Source organism: Dryobates pubescens, chromosome 6 (assembly GCF_014839835.1).
Source record: "Dryobates pubescens isolate bDryPub1 chromosome 6, bDryPub1.pri, whole genome shotgun sequence".
NCBI lineage: Eukaryota > Metazoa > Chordata > Aves > Piciformes > Picidae > Dryobates > Dryobates pubescens.
Genome location: NC_071617.1, coordinates 39,469,470 through 39,488,161, shown reverse-complemented (window position 1 = coordinate 39,488,161; position 18,692 = coordinate 39,469,470). Strand labels below are relative to the sequence as shown.

Genomic DNA, 18,692 nt, shown 5'->3' with positions numbered 1-18,692 from the left:
CTCAAGTCTTAAGCATAAAAAGTAAATAAATCACCTTTTAACTTGAAATACTGAAAATGCATAATTTTTTAGAAGCCATAGTGCTGTTTCTTTTCACACATTTTCCATTAAAAGTAAATATTAATTTCTTGCACTTTTGTAATGTCAAGGTGTCAGCCTAAAAAGATGTGCAGTTGTAATATACGTTTCTACATCCTTGTCATGGTGGTTGCTGATTCCAAGAAGTGCAAATTATAGTTTTAAAACATTTGTAAACATTAAGCAATTAAATTACTTTTTAAAATATTGATAAAATTTGGATTGATTAAGGTGCAATTTCATTATTTGACTACATTGTTACAGCTGCTAAGCCTGTATTAGGAAGGCAGCAGCATTTTATAAAACGTTGTTTCTAACTCAGTGCTACCTAAAACATTGCCTCACCCCTTTGTCCGTTTCACAGTAATAAGACCTTAGAGTCTTTTGGGAAGTTTCTGTGAAAAAACAAGTGGTGTTGCTCATGAGAACTTTTTTTTGTAACAGAATGAAAGTTATTTTAAAAATCTCTTGGTGAAGACATGGAATAGTTAAGGTAGCTGCGGTGCCATGAACTTAGACCAGATGCACGTGAAGATTCTAAGTTATGTTGCAAAATAGCAGTGGAAAAACCTGCAAAAACTAGACTAGCTGAAATATACAGTTCCAGTTATCTCTTCTTAATACTCTCTAGCTTGTTTTTGTTTTTCTTTGTTTGTGGGGTTGTGGGGTTTTGTTTTCTTTTCTTTTGGGGGAGGGAGTTGTGTGTTACATGTGTTTATTTTCCTTTTTACTCTCTTTATTTTAATTCACAGCTGATCTGTAGTACAGTAACCTGTAGTATTTAACCTGGAATAAACTTGAGGCATTTGCTGCCTTTATTCCTCTCTGTGGAGCTGGCAGGGCTGGGTGCTTTATGAAGATGATGCACCCCACCCATAAGGCAAAGAACAATATGAGGTTTTGTGTGATTCCTGTAGGCGGTTTGGAGATTTGCAATGACTAGTTCACAACCTGATGCATTTTAACCTTATTAGCTTAGAAGGTCAGTTGTCACAGAACCTGTTTTTTTGCGTGTATTTGTGAATTCTTGGCATTTTTGGCTGACCTTCCCAGGTGGCCAAAGTGCAAGTGTAGAACAGTGTTGCAGATCATTAATTTATTGATAAAATTATGTTCCTCATTATAGAAAACTGTAGCTGTACAGTTTGCCTTTACTTTCTATTGTGTTTAAAAGCAGATGCACTATAAATGTGTGCACAGACATTTAGACAGGTGTGGGCTCAATACTGTAACTGGGAATGGTGATCCTGAAGTTACCACTGTATTGTTCTAGAGACTGAGAAAATACTGCTAGATCTCATAATTTCTCATTTTGGGTATTTAAAGTCAATGTACTAATTCAGTTTTTATATGTATCACAAATTATTTCATTTATGGTATGAACATTTTGGTTTCTTTGCATGTTTTCAATTAATTGCCAACCATTGTAAAGAATGAATTCTGCTTGTGACAGTTGGATTGTTGCAGTATTATCGTTAGCATAAAACTTCAGTTACACTGTCTTGTGTGCATTGCAAATAAGCTTGAATATTATCCCTAAGAATTTCTTAAATAAAATTGAGCTTATATATATAACTGATGTATTATTGTCTATTAAGGCTGACTTCATTGCACTTTTCCATTACTTACATAAATGAGGGTTATCCTGTGGGAAAGAGTGGGAATAATCTTCTTACTTTCTGAATATTATGAAAATGACCAAACATAAGCATTCTCATTTTCAGAGCCAGAATGTCTCAAAAATAATGAGTCTCCCATGTAAGGATGCTATTCAGAAGAAGAACATGAACAAACTATACTAGAAACTGCTCAGCCTTTGAGGAGAGAGCAGAATCATTCTTAAGCCCACTGGTGCACGTCTCTGTTTCTTGATTTGCCAGTAAGACTACTGATCTGTAGTGTACCTGACTATATTAAGCTTGTGTAGTGCTGGAGGGGTGACTGCTCTTGGGCCGTGAATTCCATTTTGTTGTTGCTGCATGCTTTCTGTGTAAGAAACACAAAGATTTTGTAGAAGTCCAGAAAGAAGGGAAAAGTTATAAGACATCAGTAAGAGCATTGGCATACCACTGACAATAAAATATGTCCAAAGAATCAATTAGTATTTCTTCCAGTGCTCTTTATTCTGTGCTATGTCTGTGATTTCACACATCCAAGTGCCAGGTTCTACACATCGGCCACAGCAGCCCCGTGCAGTGCTACAGGCTGTAGAGAGAGTGGCTGGAGAACAGCCAGGCAGAAAGGGACCTGGGGGTACTGGTTGACAGTAGGCTGAATATAAGCCAGCAGTGTGCCCAGGTGGCCAAGAAGGCCAGTGCAATCCAGGCCTGTATCGGGAGCAGTCTGGCCAGCAGGAGCAGGGAAGTCATTGTGCCCCTGTACTCAGAACTGGTTAGGCCGTACCTTGAGTAGTGTCCAGTTCTGGTCCCATCAGTTTAGGAACGATGTTGACTTGCTGGAATGTGTCCAGAGAAGGGCAACAAAGCTGCTGAGGGAGTTGGAGCACAAGCCCTATGAGGAGAGTCTGAAGGAGCTGGGGTTGTTTAGCCTGGAGAAGAGGAGGCTCAGGGGGGACCTTATTGCTCTCTACAACTACCTTAAGGGAGGTTGTAGACAGGCGGTGGTTGGTCTCTTCTCCCAGGCAACCAGCACCAGAACAAGAGGACACAGTCTCAAGCTGTGCCAGGGGAAGTTTAGGCTGGAGGTTAGGAAGAAGTTCTTCACAGAAAGAGTGATTAGCCATTGGAATGTGCTGCCCAGGGAGGTGGTGGAGTCACCATCACTGGAGGTGTTTAAAAAGAAACTGGATGAGGCACTTGGTGCCATGATTTAGTTGATTAGATGGTGTTGAATGATAGGTTGTACTTGATGATCTCAGAGGTCTTTTCCAACCTGGTTAATTCTGTATTCTGATACATGCAGCCTGCCAGTGGCCATGAGGAGGAAGAGCATGATTGTTTTTCTTCATGTTGAATCGTAAGATGTAGGTGCTTCAGCTCCAGAGGTAGAGTTAGCAGCATTATTTTCACTAGTTTATGTGCTCAAGGAGATTCTGGTAACAATTTTGAATTTTGTTTCTCACATGGTTAGTTAGACAAGCCATAGAGCCAGGCTTGCCCTCTACCTGAACCTTGATTCTGCCCATTTTCACATGAAGGAGTCATAATGTTTCTTAATCTAATCCATTTATGTATCTCTCTCATACAAAAGTAACCTGTCAATTCTACTGAAGTGTTGTGGGGGTTTTTTTGTTTGTTTAGGCTGCTACCAGTGGAAGATTACTTTAACCTCAGTTGTTAGCACGGTAATGCTGGTTTGACCTTTGCAGTACAGCAGCGTGTGAGCCAGGCTGTTTGCTGGTGTGCTGGGTAAAAATGCTTCATTACAGCTGGTTTGGTCAGTTTGCTCTTAGGTAGAAATTGCTTGCAGGCAGCAGATCACATCATAGGTCACTTCAGTCTCTGTCCTGATGGCCTTGGATGATCTTTCGTCTTCCAGTGAAATGAATCTTTATATCATGTTCTACTATTCTTAGTATTGTGCTTTGATTTTTCTCTCACTTTTTGGCTAGAAGGGCACTTGTTTATTTCTGCTGGGTCTATGTAGAGACAGGAAGAGAGGAAATCACTGTCACAGTGTACTAACTAGTGTGTGCATTATAATCTACGTGTCTGGACTGTTACTGCAAACTAAGTTGCATGTGCTTGAGCTGTAGCTGAGAAGGATGGTGACCTTGGTGACCTAACAGGCTTCTTACACAGTTAAATTTTTCATTTTAGGAAATGCATTTCTTTCTTCTGTGTCTTTCCTTAAGCCTGAGTATAAGCAGACATTAGAGTTCAATTGTAGTTTTCTGTTCATCTCAGTTTGAATATTACGTGAGGACAAGCTTGATGACAGCATGACAGAGGCCTTCCTTTTGATTCACCTGAGTTTTTTTGGCAGTCAAATGCATTTCCCTCATTGAGGGTGAATACTAATTTCATTGGAGAGCAGCCAGTGTTTTTTCACTTGTGATAAACTGGCTGCTCTAGTTGATGACTGGGTGGTTAAGGATTCTTCAGGTATCTGTCAAGCTGTTTACTGGCTGTATTTGAACAGTGAAATTCTGTCAGCTGGTGTTATGTTTTAGAGCAACTGCTATAGCTGGCCACAAGCAAATGAATGGTCTTTTGCCTGTGCCCCAAGATTCAACTGAGTTAGTTGTGTGAATTTCCTTCATAGTTGGTGAGGAGAAAATAGCATTTAGAGACACCTTGGTCTAAAAATCTGAAGTCAAATAAGCGTCGATATCCATTAGCTAAAATATCTAGAAACTACTTGCAAGATTGTGGCATATGAGTAAAGGATACACCTTCTTGTTTCTCCCTGTCTTTCCCTAGAGATTGGTGCAGGCTGAAGAAAACTGCTTATAGAACTGCAGTAGGTTATTTATAAAAATGGAAGGCCTACTGGTCTTCATGGTCAACAGCGATGGTGTGGACTGGTTGCCTTTTACTTGTCTGGACTTCTCAGGAGACAAATGAGATGCTTCGACATTTAGCTTCAAAGATGGCAGAAAGCTGATCCTGAAAATAGCTAGGGGCTTGTAATGCAGGCTGAGGCATGAAGTGGTGACTGCCCATAGGTATTTTGGTCTAAGAGTATATTCATGAGTTCTGAGAGCACAAGGACCTGCCTCTTGTAATGGACTTAATTTGAACATGAGGTACAAAAGCTGTTAGTTCTGCCTTCCTGATTAGGAATTAATATTTTGTCTTTACTATCATGTTCTATTTAAAGATGTTTCACAGGCAGCTACGTATTCTCTGCTGGAATTTGATGAAGGTTAGGTATCTGTTTTCCACTTGACTTCTGTTTGCTTCTATACCATTTCTTGCCTCATCTTCCTCACCAAAGTACCTTTGCGTGTTTTCCATTTTTTCCCATTCTCTTAATTACACTATTTCTGGAGAGCTGTTTTAGTAATATTATAATTAATACTTTACAGTGTATTACAAACAGGCAGCTGTACTTCATGCTGTACTCAGTTCTTTGACCAGTATCATGTATTTAAAGAACAGCACACCATTTATGTAACTACTTCAGTTAGTGAGGAGAAACTTTCACCTCTTCTGCTGCTTATTGTTGGTAAACGCTTTTATCTGCAAAAGGCTTTTTGTATGCTCATTTGTATCTATTCTTTCTCCTCTATTGAATGTTTAGCCAAGAAAGGAAATAAACCATGTCAAATAAACTAAAATTGCTTTATTTTTCTTTTTATCTGTAATGAGCATGAAGTTTGGAAGGCTTATCTATGCACTGTTTTGTCTAAGCATTTAGTATTTATGAAACACAGTGAGCCAATTTCTTTTGAACTATACAAATAAATTTTAAAATAAGTTGGGGAAGATACACTTAAGAGCTCTGCTGAATGGTTTTGAGGAAGCATATTCTAAATTGAACACTTCCTTTTGCAGGCCCAGATTGCCTTTCTTCAAGGTGAAAGGAAAGGACAAGAAAATCTGAAGAAGGATCTAGTGCGAAGAATCAAAATGCTGGAATATGCACTTAAACAGGAAAGGTACACTGCATTAGTGATGAGTACATGATGAAGAAATTCTGAAGACAGATACTTTCTTTTGCCTTTGTATTTGACAAAACTAAGAAAGATTTTTTTTCTGTATATATTCAGTTCTCAAGTTGACAAATATTAAAGTACTAAATATCCGGTAGTCTAAATGTCTGTATTGTGTTACAAACAATAACCAAGATAGTGTGGCTCCAAACACGTACAAATAAAAACAGTGGCTGATTAGTCATGAGTACTTTTTCCTTGGTAAAATTCCAACCAACTCTATCAATAATACTTCAGAATTACAGTGTATTCTTGTGTTTTGTTTGAAGTACTAGCTTTGTTTAGTACTCTCTGACAACTGAAATATTGAATAAATCTTCACTCTAGTAATTACTACTTTTTAATCTTGCTAAGTTTTTAGTCTTTTCAGTATGACAGACTCCACAGGAATATCTTCTCGAGACTAGTTGTGTGAGGAGTGAAAAAACCCACTTGTTTACTAGTTAAATATCTGTTTCTTTTTTCACAGAGATTGCATTAGTAGTTCCCAGTCTGCTTTACCATTATATTCTTACATATAGTTCCCCATTGTGCTAATGCATGAGGCAAACACATTACGCTTTTAAAAATCAAGTTTCTAGAAGTCTTTCTGCCTGACTGATTTATTTTAGGACATGTTCAGTTTTAAATATTTTTTATTAGTAAAATGTCTTTAAAAATTCATGACTAAAAAGTGTATTTATGGCACTACTGCAAAGCAGTTATTGCTTACATACTGTTTTCCTACCAGATAATTCCTACTTTAAGACAATATGAATAAAATAAACGTATTTTAAATAGTTTGTATTAGTAGAAATAAGATTAGAAATATACACATGCAAATGAGGAATAGGATATTGCCTCTAAATAATTTTTAAAAGACACTAGTAGTTGTACTTCAGTGTATTGCATTTAGATTTGCTTATCTTAGGTGGGCTGCTTTGTATTTGAGCCATGCTTGCACTGTCCAACTTGTCTCTTTCTGGTAGCATGGAGCTGTGGCTGATTTCCTGGCCAGCAGTAGCCTGGGGGCTGCAGTTTTCCTTCCTTCCAAAACTTTAGGGATTTCTCAGAGGAATACTTAAGGTAGATGCCCTTTTGCCCAGGCATTCTTACGGTACTTAGATTATATCAAATAGTACAGAAACTTATCAAATATGTTATATACATAATGGAAATTGCTCTTTACAGCTGTGGAAAGCATTGTGTTTGAGGTGTGATCATGGATCTTAGAGTCACTTAAAAAAGAAGCAATGGAGTGTATATTCTTGTGCAATTAAAGGTATGCCCTAAGGTATAAAAATTGAGTAAGATTCCTTGTGTTTGAAAACTAAGGGAGCTATTTCTGATTGCTTAGGGATATCTCTGATACTTCACGTTCATAATCCAAATAAATTAGAAAATTATCTGAACTTATCAGAGTATGTAAATATATTTGTATGTGCTATCAGAGAACCTTTGTAAAAGAAAGAAAAATAAATCAAATGTCCACAGGGACAGTGACAATGCCTTCCAGTTGCATTCAGTAAAATACACCTGAGTTAAGGCATTTAAATCCTAATGTAGCAGTCACTGTCATTAAGGAAAAACATCTGGTAGTTTCTTAATATCAGTTTTTATGTAGGTATCTCTCAAAGGTTGTCTTTCTTTTTTTTTTCCCTGCAATGTATGTTATTAGTTGGTTAGTCAGGTCACTAGGCTACAATCAGCTGATCAGATCCAGTTTGACAGCTTCAGTGTGGGTTTGAACTGGTTTTTTTTTAAGTCAATGTGATGCTTGTGAATGGTGTGTACTGGACATGGCTATTTATAAGAGTTTGTGGTTTTAAACAGCAGTGTTATTTGCCAGTTTCTGAAGAAAGAGTCTTGTATTTCTGCTGGAAATGTCTCTCAGCAAGTATTCTTGCTTGATACTTAAAAGAACAGCCCCTACTGAGCTTGGAAGCACTGCTGTCTTTCCCAGCAGTTTTCTGAAATCAGCCATTGGCCAGGTCAGGCAGTAGTCAGTTGGCAGGTTTTTTCTACTGGGGTCTCTGTGCTTGAAAATAAGATCTTACAAGGTAGAAGGAAAACATTTTTGGTCGGGTTAGGGGAAAATTGGTATGGTGTGAAGGAGCCAAGTAAGCATTTTTGTCTTTATTTCTGCCCTGGCCTTTCAGTGTACCAAACCTGTCTTAGTTAGATGAAATAAGTTATGAGTTAACAAGACAGAGTATGAAACTGTGGCCCAAGGTAGTCTGTTTGCAATGCCCTCAGGAAACCACAAGCAATAAATGAGCAACATTTGTTTTCTCAGATATAAGCTTTAAGAGCTGCTGTTCTGTATAGTGGGTGTTCTATGTGGCGGGGGTTTGTTTGTTTGTTTATCAATCATCAAACAAATGTTTTGAAAGGGTTGTCAGTGTTCTCTATTTCATTGCACTTATGTAATTTTGCAGTGGGTAAGGTAGAAAATAAGTTTTACTTACTCATTGTCATGGTTTTTTTCCCCACAAATTTAATGTTAGGTGTTTGTTAGTAATTGTGACATTACCTTGTTGCTGCATGTATAGGAAGCTCAGTTATTTCTGCTAAGGAGTCTAAATACACTGAATAGCAAAGAGTTCAGAGGAGGTGGGTAGTAGTTAAGCACAACCATCTATTCAACAACAGTTTTGATGTATTTTTGCCAACATCCAGTAGACTGCAGTGTCAGGCTGTTCACAGTTGAGGATTACTTTTTATTACTATCAATACTTGCTCCACCACCAGTAAGTTGCATTGTTTCCTCTGATTTTCAGGAGCTAGCTGAAAAGTAGTACTGTTTCTCTCAAGTACATGTCCTGTTTCATCTAGTCTAGCTCATTTCCTGTCAACATACTTTAACCAAAGAACTGGACTTCTGAGCCACGTCTCCAGAAATGCTTGATTTAATTTTATGTTGTTTTCTGCACTTGTGTGTCTGATCAGCATAAGGCTGGCGCCTTCTCCCCTGGGTAGAATATCTTGCCGTGCTGTTCCTGGCAGTCATTTTTGTTTATGTCTGTTGGTTTGGCGGCAGCTCCCAGATCTTCTACGGATGTTTTGGCATGCTCCCTCAGCACAGCTGGATCAGATGCTTCAGGTCTGGCGACAAATATTTCCGAGAAATAGTGGCCTTTTTTGATTGGGATCAAGCTCGTTTCTGTGTGAAGTATTCAGAATAGTTTTACTGCTCTCAGTCTTAGAAAATTTAGAATCATGAAAGTTTTAGCATTTCCCTCAGCAACTCCCGAAATGTTGAGGCAGCTGTGTTGAATGTCTCCAAGTGTGTAGTTTAGAGAACATAATGCTAGTCAAAAAAAGAGAACTCTGTAGCAAAGTGCCAAAGCCAGAGCAGTGGTAACATTCATACTTACCTGAGTAAGAATATCTGCTTGGTAAGGTAGTTTCACAGCTTCAGAACAGTTTTCTTCCAAACAACTCAAAGGCTAGTTTTCAGACGGAAAATACCTTTTATAATGTTGCTTCCTTCAGCTACTTTTTTCATTTTTCAGTCTCTGCATACTGTCAATAATTCAGGTGTAATTTCTGAAGGTAGATCATCCAAGTGGAACAAGTTTCAGACAATACAGGCTTGTTTGTGATTTGTTACCTTCCTTCTTCCCCTGCCCCAAAGCCAGATGTTTTTTACCAGGTGATACAAAGGTTGGAGAAACTTTGATTTTTATTTACACTTATTTACAAATAAGAATACATGTGCTTTTTCTTGTGATAGTAGTATCTCAGTGCTGTGAAATGTCGAGTTCAATGTGAACTGCAGAGGGCCAGTTTAAGGCTTTTAAGTGGACAATGTGTTTTTTGCAAAACCATTGAAAATAAGCATGGCAGGTAGACAGGAGATAATTATTGTGGAAATGGATTAAATATAAGCATTGAATAAATTGTATTCAGAATTTCTATGGAAAATAATGTAGTTTTCTATTATGAGAAGTTTCATAGCCTTTGATGGCAATATGTGTAACTGAATGGCCAAGACTCCTTTCTGCTTTTGGAGTCTGAATCATTATGTTCAACTCCTTCCTTAGTGTGCTTTATAAAGATGATTTGCTTTCACATCTGTGACATTTTCAGTTGTACCATAAGGCAGTTTTTGAAAAAAAAATTCTCATACTTGCTGCTTAAAGAAGTATAAAAAATGCTTGCCTGATGGACTGTTAGCTATCTATATTGTTTATAAAGAATATTCCTTTGAACTGTAGAGCTGAAGGCAAGTTCATCAGGTCAAGTACTCTGACATGGTATTCATTGTTTCTGTTTCACGTCTTCTAACTGATGTCTTGCTCAGATACCTGAATTTATGCTGGCTGATTGTAATTAATTCAAGTTTGACTTTGGTGTTGGGTTTTTGTAATTTTGTGCCGGCAAAAGTCTGTGTTGTTTTTGTTGTTGTTTTTACTTTCTCAACAATGTTTAAAATAATAGTTGCTTTTGGGAGTTTTCAGCTCTTCAGTTGCCTGTCTTTGCTAGGACATGGTATTTTGGCTGCATGTGTAGTTCTACTGCCCTCTGCCTATAGTGTACAAATTTAAATCTTCTGAAAGATGAAATCTTAGTCCAGCTTAGCCTTAAAATTGAAGAATCAATGGTATACAAGACCACAAGGTTGTCCTCTTGAAATACAGAAGAATAGCAAAGGCCTAAAAGCCTTTTGCGTGATGAGAAGGAACCAGTTAAAAAAGCCTGCTATAGATAGCTTGTAATGTCTATAGAATTAATAATCTCACTTTGCTGAACTGGTTTTTATGATAGGGGGAAATACTCGAGAGGGATTTAAGAAATTTTAAAACGAGCAAGCACAGATTGAAATAAATATACTGAGAAGTTAGAAAAAGAACTCATTTTGGAGAAAGGTGAGAGATCCAAAGAATGGGGAAGGTATGAGGAGTGATCTTTCAGTTAATCTAACAAACAGTTTGCTTTGGTCCTTAAGATGAAATTAATTAACAAGGCTTGGATAAGAAAATTGGTGAGTGCGTAGGGAATAATGGAACTTTATATGAGATCCATGATCCAAAAGTAAATGCCACAAAACTAACTGTTCTGAAAGTATTTTCAGGAATTGAGCACAGTATAGGTCTGTGTTCTCTAAATCAAATCAAAGTAGATTAAACATTAGGGTCACTTGATGACTGCATAAAACCTTGAAGTGTAATGTTTAAAGTTGGTGAGATAGGTTAGTGGTGGAGTAGAGGGTTTCTTAGTTCTTGATTACTTGCTACTTCTTGTTAGTGATGATGGAGGACAAGGTAAAAGGAATCAGTGTTTCATGATAATGAAATGCAGTTGTTTTACCAGGATAGTATCTTTCTTCCAGTGAGATGGAGAAAATGGATAGTTGGAAAAGGAAAGATAAACCTTTTAATTGAGCACTGAGCTTTAATTTTGCTCTATTCTTGGTTATTCTTTTCTGTACTGACCAAAATGTGTATTGTTCGCTTATTGCTGTCAATACATTTCAAGAGCCTCCTTTTTTCTTTCCTGGTTTGGTTGCTGATCATCTGAGTTAGAGCTCAGTGCCGTAGCTCTTGAGGAGGAATTCACTTTGTTGATCTTTTTTACTATGCCTATGAGACATTTCTTCACTCTGCACTTTCTCTCCTCATTCAGAACTAGATGTTTATTATAGCTAAAATGCAGCTGGATTAGTGAGAAACTTGTACTGTTTATACTGATGCATAAGAGCTACCAAGCATTGCTTCTCTCAGCACCATTTTGTTAGAAGTAATGAGCTTTCTTGATGAATTAGGAAAAGGCAAAAAACCCCAAAATAGTAATGCAGTGAAGATGTGTGAGATGCAGTTAAGAGATCCAAGTGTAGTTTGGTAGTTTTGAGGCATTATCTTGTCTTTCTTGATACAGTCATTCAAGCTTAGTGAGAATTGCCTCATAAATTATGAAGTGTCACACCCATTAATTATTTGAAAAGAAATTTTAAGCAGAAGAGTAGTAGAGCTAATGAAGCCTATCTTGATGTTGGTATATGTGATGGTTTCTTGGTTCCCTCTGCTCCATTTTTCTTCTTTATTCCCCATGTTTCTTTATTTTGCCTTAAACCTAGCTACTGTACCTTTTCACTGGAGCTGTATATATTTGTGTGTGCTAGTTGGTTGCACCACTACTGCCAGGCTGTACCACTCCTGCTGGGTTGCATGCCCACCTTTGCCTGAACTCTTCTCTGCCTGTTGTTCAGGGTAGGAACTAGTATGAGTGCCACTTATCTACCTAGTTATGAACGTCTGTAAAAATTTAAGAGACTCAGGTGGTTTTGAATCTTGTAAATTTTCATGTTTGGCAGAAAACAGTCACGGAGGCAAAAGTCTCTAACATTCACAAAAGTGAATGTGAGAATAGGGGAACACTGCTAAACTGGCTAAGGCTCATTGCCTCAGTTCCTCTGTTACTGTTATAAGACGCCTCCAATGAATCTTTGATAACTTAGATGTGCATTTTTAATGCTGTACTACTGTGGCATTATTTTGTGTTTAAAATCTGTAGACACCGTAGGATGAAACTTTTCAAATTAAAAAGCATTTTTTTTTTCTTCTACTTACTTGTATTGACATTGTATAACGTGCTTTATGGGGCTTATTAGAATAGGCTTTCTGTAGGCTAAAATAGTCTCAGTTTTTGAACTTTGTTGGGTGGCATATCCAGCAGCTTAAAGAGAAGCTGGAGTAGATGGAGCTGCTGCAGTGCTAAATCTTAGAATAGCTCTAACCCAGGGTCTGTTGCTGTTAGAAAGCACAGCATTTTGAAGAATAAAACTGAAGTTTGTTTCATAATGATGTCTTAAAAAAAAAAAAAGAAAAGAAAGAAGCGGGTGCGGGCAGGGAAGCAGAGAGTAGCCCATATCCACAGGGGAGGAATCTTTTTTTGTGGCAAGAACATTTTGTAAAATCTGCATTCTTCTAATGTTTCATCAGTAATCACTTTGCAATTGTGTGTCAGCCTTGAGAAAAATAATTAAGAAAAATTACATGTCTGAAGTCCTGCTGCAATTATTTGTTTTGTTCTTAGCCTATAAGTAAGAAGAGCCTTTTGCAAGTGAACACAAGTGACATTTATCTGTTCTGAGATACTGTTTAAATGTGCTAATTTTGTTAATTGTTTTTTTCAGGGCTAAATATCACAAATTAAAATATGGCACAGAATTGAATCAGGGAGATATGAAGCCACCAAACTATGATTCTGGTAAGGATTTATTAAAAATATGTTAATTACTGGCATAAAAGCTTAACTGTGGTTTGCATAAATGCTGAAATGATAGTGTTGATAAAATAAGTCACCTAATGTAAACAATAGGAATAAATATAATATGTAAAGACTCTATTTTACTCTTAATAAAAATATCTCCTAATGCTCTGAAACATTCTATTAGTAAATCATATGAGTTTAGATGTAAAAAGCCCCAAACATGAACTGGAGAGAATTTTTCTCAGTAATGTGTATGGATGTTTTGGAACAGGGAGATACTGGATGTATAGCTAGAGAGTGATTTTACCTTTGAATTATTTTTCTGAATAAAATGTTAGTGGCAAAGGACATTAAATGTGTAGTACATAATTTTTTTGTTCAATTACCTCAATGGTATTTCAGGAGAAAAATAGTAGAAGCGTTTATTAGCCATAAGTGAGAGTTTGAGAGCAGGAAATTAATTTACAAAATTCCAGTGATCATTGGGAAAGCACACAGCTAATTTCATCGCTGTGCTGTGAGGGGACAGTTTTTTACCTTGGTCTTTGGAAAGCTGACTTCTTTTTTTCTAGAAATTGTACTTCCTACTTCACATAAATAGTTTTAGGTACTGAACTTGAGGAATTAAGAATTTAAATTACTTCCTTTCATCCCTCTCTCTATCTCCCCATTCTTTCCTCACAAAAATAAAGAAAAGGGATACAGAACTCTGTTTATAGGTCATACCCATGAAACAAGAAGTAATAGGTGATGATTTTTGTGTCTCAGTTCCCTGAAGATCATACCACAGTTACAGAAGTAGAACCACCTGTCATAAAGGAAGAATATAGAAAGTATGCAGATCACTTGGTTTGTGGAAGGGATGATCTGGTTTACTGTCATGGTTAATTCTTACTTTATTGGGTTCAAAGGGTCATTTTAAAAAAAACTCAAACAAAAACTCCAGCCCCAGCATTTTGCTCGCTTATTTTTGTCCAGGATGTGATGTAATTTTTGAGAGATTTTATTTCACATTATTATCAAAGTTATTGCTTTAACTGAAGAAATACTTTTGTTTGGTGTTAATAAGTGGAAGACCACAGTCTGTATCTGGACCACTAGAAAACTTTATCCTGATCATCCCAAGATCCTGGACAGCCTTGGTTTTTGTAATTTCTCAAGATGCAGCTATAGCATATTGCTCTAGTTTCCATCTGAGGAATGTAGTGCGAGGCCTGGCTTGCCCAGCAGAGCCATAGTAATTGCATTACTTCCACTAAATGTTAGTGGAATTAGCTTTGTTAAAATGTCATTATCCTGATTTATCCTACTGCACTCTATATATGTAGTTGTGAGAAATGTATGCTTTTGTTCTATATCGAATCTGGGGTGATAAAGGAAACAGTTAAAATAGAAATTTGATCATGCTCCTTTGTAGTTGCCTTTGATAAATAACTGTAGGTCCATGTCTTTCTCTCCCCTGCCTCTGTTTTTCTTGCCCAATCAGGAAAAAAATTGAAAGTGTTCCCAGTAGTTCTTTCTGCTCTTTGCTCATAATGGAGGTTCCTTCATTCTCATCTGTAAACTGCTGTTAATACTAGTGGTCATCTGTTTTGAGGAGACTTAAGCAAAAGTGGGTTCTTGCCTGTAGATAAACTTCATAGTGCCTGTGGAAGGAGGGGTCTTGCTTTCAAAAGTGTTTTTCAGGCAAATGTACCTGAGTCATATTTTGATTAGTACAGACTGAGGTTCAGTAGTTGACCTCTGCTGTGTTAGAAAATCGTTGTGCAATTGATTATTTCCCATGGCTGCTATTAAATGGATCTGCGAATTTCAGATGAATAAAATTCATATGGCTTCCCTTGCATGTGAATTCTGGTTTGTCTTTGATAGCTTCATTGGGTGGGTGGTGTGGTTTTTTGTGTGTGATGTTAATTCAGTTGCTTGAAGGTAAATGACTTCCCAGTGAGGGAAATAGCTTTCCTCACATAGCTTGTCATTACTCATAGGATTATACCACAGGTTTTTCTGGTTTTTAATTTTCATTTACATAAGAAGATTGTTCATCCTTCAGTGTTTAGACCACAAGAGTTTCAAGTTTTGCAGAGGCTTTCAGAGATAATAAACCAAGATCTTTTACCTTGGGAAGCCTATGTTTATACATTTCCTGGAGGAGGGGGAAAAAACCCCACCATTATATAGTACGAAGCTATAGACGAAATACATGTGTAGCTGTTGTTTGCTGGCATTCACTTCAAATTCTCAGCACAATAGCCACTTTTTTTTTTTTTTTTTTTTTTGGGTGGTGGATTTTCCTGGAATAGTAATGTTTGGATACAAATTTTTGATTGTGGAAAATGTGGTAGACTTTTTTCAGCAGCTTTTCAGGTTTTAAAAAACCCCAAAACAATCCCTTTTTCTTTTTTTCCTTCCACAAAAGTCATACAAATGTGAATGAGTTTAAAGTTGACTTGAGTTAGGTCCATTGGTTTTATGTTGAAAGGGCAAAGATTAAGAAAATTGTTTTCCCAGGGAGCTGTAAATAGGTGTCATGCTGCAGTTGCATAGCAGTTAGAGATGTTTGTGTTTTCAGTCTTAAATTATAAGCAGCAATATAATATATTGGAACGTTAATGCTAAACTGCAACTCCAGATTGTCTATTTGATTATATGCCTTTAAAGAAAAAAGGAGTAAGATGGGGCTTTTGGATGTGAGACAGAAGGGAATGCACTGATGACTAATGGAACTTGCTGTCATACAATATGATGTACCTGACAGTCTTTATGTGTATGTATACTATAATTACCTGCGGTGTACTGTTTTCCTCTCTTAACTGGCACTTTGCAATTCTTTTTGTTTTGTTAACAAACCATTTAAACACAAATCATACTTGTCTCTTGAAGCTGATGGGCATCTTTTTAAAGAGTAGGACAGGGCAAAAAATGTTCATAATTAAACAATCTTTTCCAGATGAAGGGAATGAGACAGAAATTCAACCACAACAGAACAGTCAGCTAATTTGGAAACAAGGACGACAGCTGCTAAGACAGTAAGTATTGAAAAAAGAGCTTGACTAAGGAATTCAGGGGAAAGAATCTGGTAATAAAATGTGATGATAGAGCTATTAGATTTTTAATTATTTTTTTTCTCTTACTTTTTCATAAGAGCTAGCAGGCTTGGTTTAGTTTTGACTTGGAAATGCTGGGTTAATGGTTGGACTTGATAATCTTAAAGATCTTTTGCAGTAATTTTGTGATTCTATGAAGTTCATTTGGCTTCTGTTGTACTTTTCCTAGGTTTTTGAAAAAATTTAATATTTCAGAACTTCAGATGAGAAACCTTGCCAAATCACAAACACCTAATCTTTGCTTTTCTTTCACTGCATGTAATAAAACAGTCTGCTGGGGAGAACAGTGGGTCATGACACTTTGTAATTCTTTTTGCAATTAAAAACCAACACACACAATTCTGCGAAGAACTATGTAAAATAAAAATAACTGATGTTGAGAAAGGGTAACTTGTATTTTAGCCTGATCAAGGTGCAGAAAAGACTAATACCCACAAGGTCACACTAGAAGTTTTCTGATTCTCATGAGTTTCATCTCAGTGAAGCAAATGTTGTTAATCTAAATTAGTTTTAACATTGTGGTCATAATGAGCCAATAAATTTCCAATGTATTTGATCACATTTTTGTGTGGTGGGGTTTTTTTGCCTTAGTTGCAACCATTGTTTTAAATCAAAGGGGTCTGTAAAAGACCTCATCCAAGTGTCTCTATATTTTGTCATGCATTTGTTTCCATATGCAGATAGATTCTAAGGTCTTTCAATCAGCTAGGAGAACTTTTGTTTTCTGTTCTCTTTTTGGGTTATTTTGAGGTATTACAGAAGATTAAATGAGAGAGAGTGAGTCAGTAAGAGGACAGTCTGGAGCTTATGTTAAAGGACCTTTTTCCAAGAAATTTTACAAAAGTTTAATTTGCCTGTTGGATAGCTTATACATGCTTTCCTTTTGCAAGAGTTCAAATCTTTGCATGTATGTTGAGTAAGTGTAAATAAAGCACTACAGATTTGGATCAGTGAGTTTTGAAGACACATCATTATTTCTCAGTGCAATTCATAATTAAGTGACATGGTACTGAATACAGAGAGCATATTATTGATGGTCTGTTTTGCATAGGTGTTTTGTTTGCTATATAAAAATCAATCACCATTTCTCTCCTAATGTGGCTTTGTGGAGGATATTGAGAATAACTGAAGGAGAATGTTCTTGTATGAGAAGTGTGTGTCTTTGGTTTATAACGGCTGTTACTGTGAAATGGGATTTTCCTCTCTTTAGAGTTCTTTAGAACAGTGACCATCTAATCAGTCCAGCACACCTGAGAAGACAGTAGTTCTAACTCTGTAATCTTGAGAAAATGGCAGAGATGAATTTTAATTTTTCCCTGCCTTCTCTCCCCACCCTCCCTCCCCACCTCCAAAGGCAATATGGCATATTGGTGAGAGTTGACTTTAGATGCTGAGGCTTTTCATACAGGCTAGTGCAGAATTCTTGCTGCCTAGCCCTCATATACAAGGCAAATTAATGTTTTGCCTTGGAGAGAATAATATTGGAGAATAAGGAAAACACAAGACAAAGATTTTATCAGACCTAGTATGTTGGAAATAACAACTCTTACCAGTAACTACAGCTACAGAGTTTGTTTTTATGCCCTCTGTTTTCTAGGCTTCTAATGATGCTTGCATAAGGATAATATCTGATAATTGTTGTGGGCCTTTATGTGTAGTTTCCATGTGTTGAAAAATAAAATGGCCATGTTGTACATGCAACTGTGGTGATTTTTTTTTGTATGCTGGTTGTAAGTAGTTTTAATTGAAAGTGCTATTCCATCCATTTTAGTAAATGAATGAATAACGTATTGTACAACCTCTGACTGCTAGGCTTTTAGATTTTTTTTATTTTTTTTTCCCCTCAGAGCCTGTAGAGGCTGGTACTGCAAGAGACAATCCCTCTGCAGCTGGTACAGGATGACTTATAAGCATGTTTCATTAGCATCATACTTTGCCGAGCTAAAGGGTTGAAGATGAGTTTAGGGAGAAGTTTCTATTTAGTATTTGGAATAAGTGAGCTGTGCATGGAAGCTTAGCGTGAATTCTGTTCCTGCAGGTATCTACAAGAGGTGGGGTACACTGACACGATACTGGATGTGAAGTCAAAACGAGTGCGAGCTTTACTGGGCCTGTCAAGCGATGCTTCAGAGAAGGAAAACAGAAATCAAGAGCCCATGGTAAATGGCACAGAAGGCCAGATTAAAGAAAACGCAATGATCGGGTAAGCATCAGGACATCGTTGTTGTCGTTCTACATAAGTGTGCTTAATGGTGTAGAACAGGTTTTTGTTAACAGATTGAGGGATTTTTTCCCTAGTTGGAGATCAGAGCAATTCTGACACATCATCTTACATTAAGCAATAAGCATTCAGGTAACTCTTAAGATTCACAGCTTGAAAGCACATTTTTTTATTTTTCAGTTGGATGGCAGCAAAAAGTCAAATCAAGCCTCTTTGACATAGGATTGGTAGGTGGTTAGATGCCAGCGTTGCTTCAACTTAACAGTTTATTTGTATTGCCAGAACTGTTACTGTATCAATTACAGACTTCGCTCTTCTGTTCTGCACTATTGCACGATAGCCTGTATGAGACAACAGGACTTCTTTAACCGGATCTGAAAAGAAAGGCACTTGTTACATTCTGAATCCTTAAAGTTGTTTGGGTTTATTTTTCCACCAGTAGATATACATGTGTAAATGTGACTGAAATGTAAAA

At 37.0% G+C, this 18,692-nt stretch overlaps 1 protein-coding gene across 3 annotated transcripts in view; it reads left to right on the top strand.

Annotated features, from left to right (window-relative positions):
• The window catches only part of STRN (striatin), a 71,164-nt gene that overhangs the window by 8,456 nt on the left and 44,016 nt on the right, over window positions 1-18,692 (top strand). For all 3 annotated transcript variants that reach the window (XM_054162353.1, XM_054162352.1, XM_054162351.1), the window contains exons 2-5: window positions 5,538-5,641; window positions 12,813-12,886; window positions 15,840-15,918; window positions 18,035-18,199. In XM_054162353.1, coding sequence (XP_054018328.1) covers window positions 5,538-5,641; window positions 12,813-12,886; window positions 15,840-15,918; window positions 18,035-18,199 — 422 coding nt within the window. The remainder of the gene's footprint in view (window positions 1-5,537; window positions 5,642-12,812; window positions 12,887-15,839; window positions 15,919-18,034; window positions 18,200-18,692) is intronic.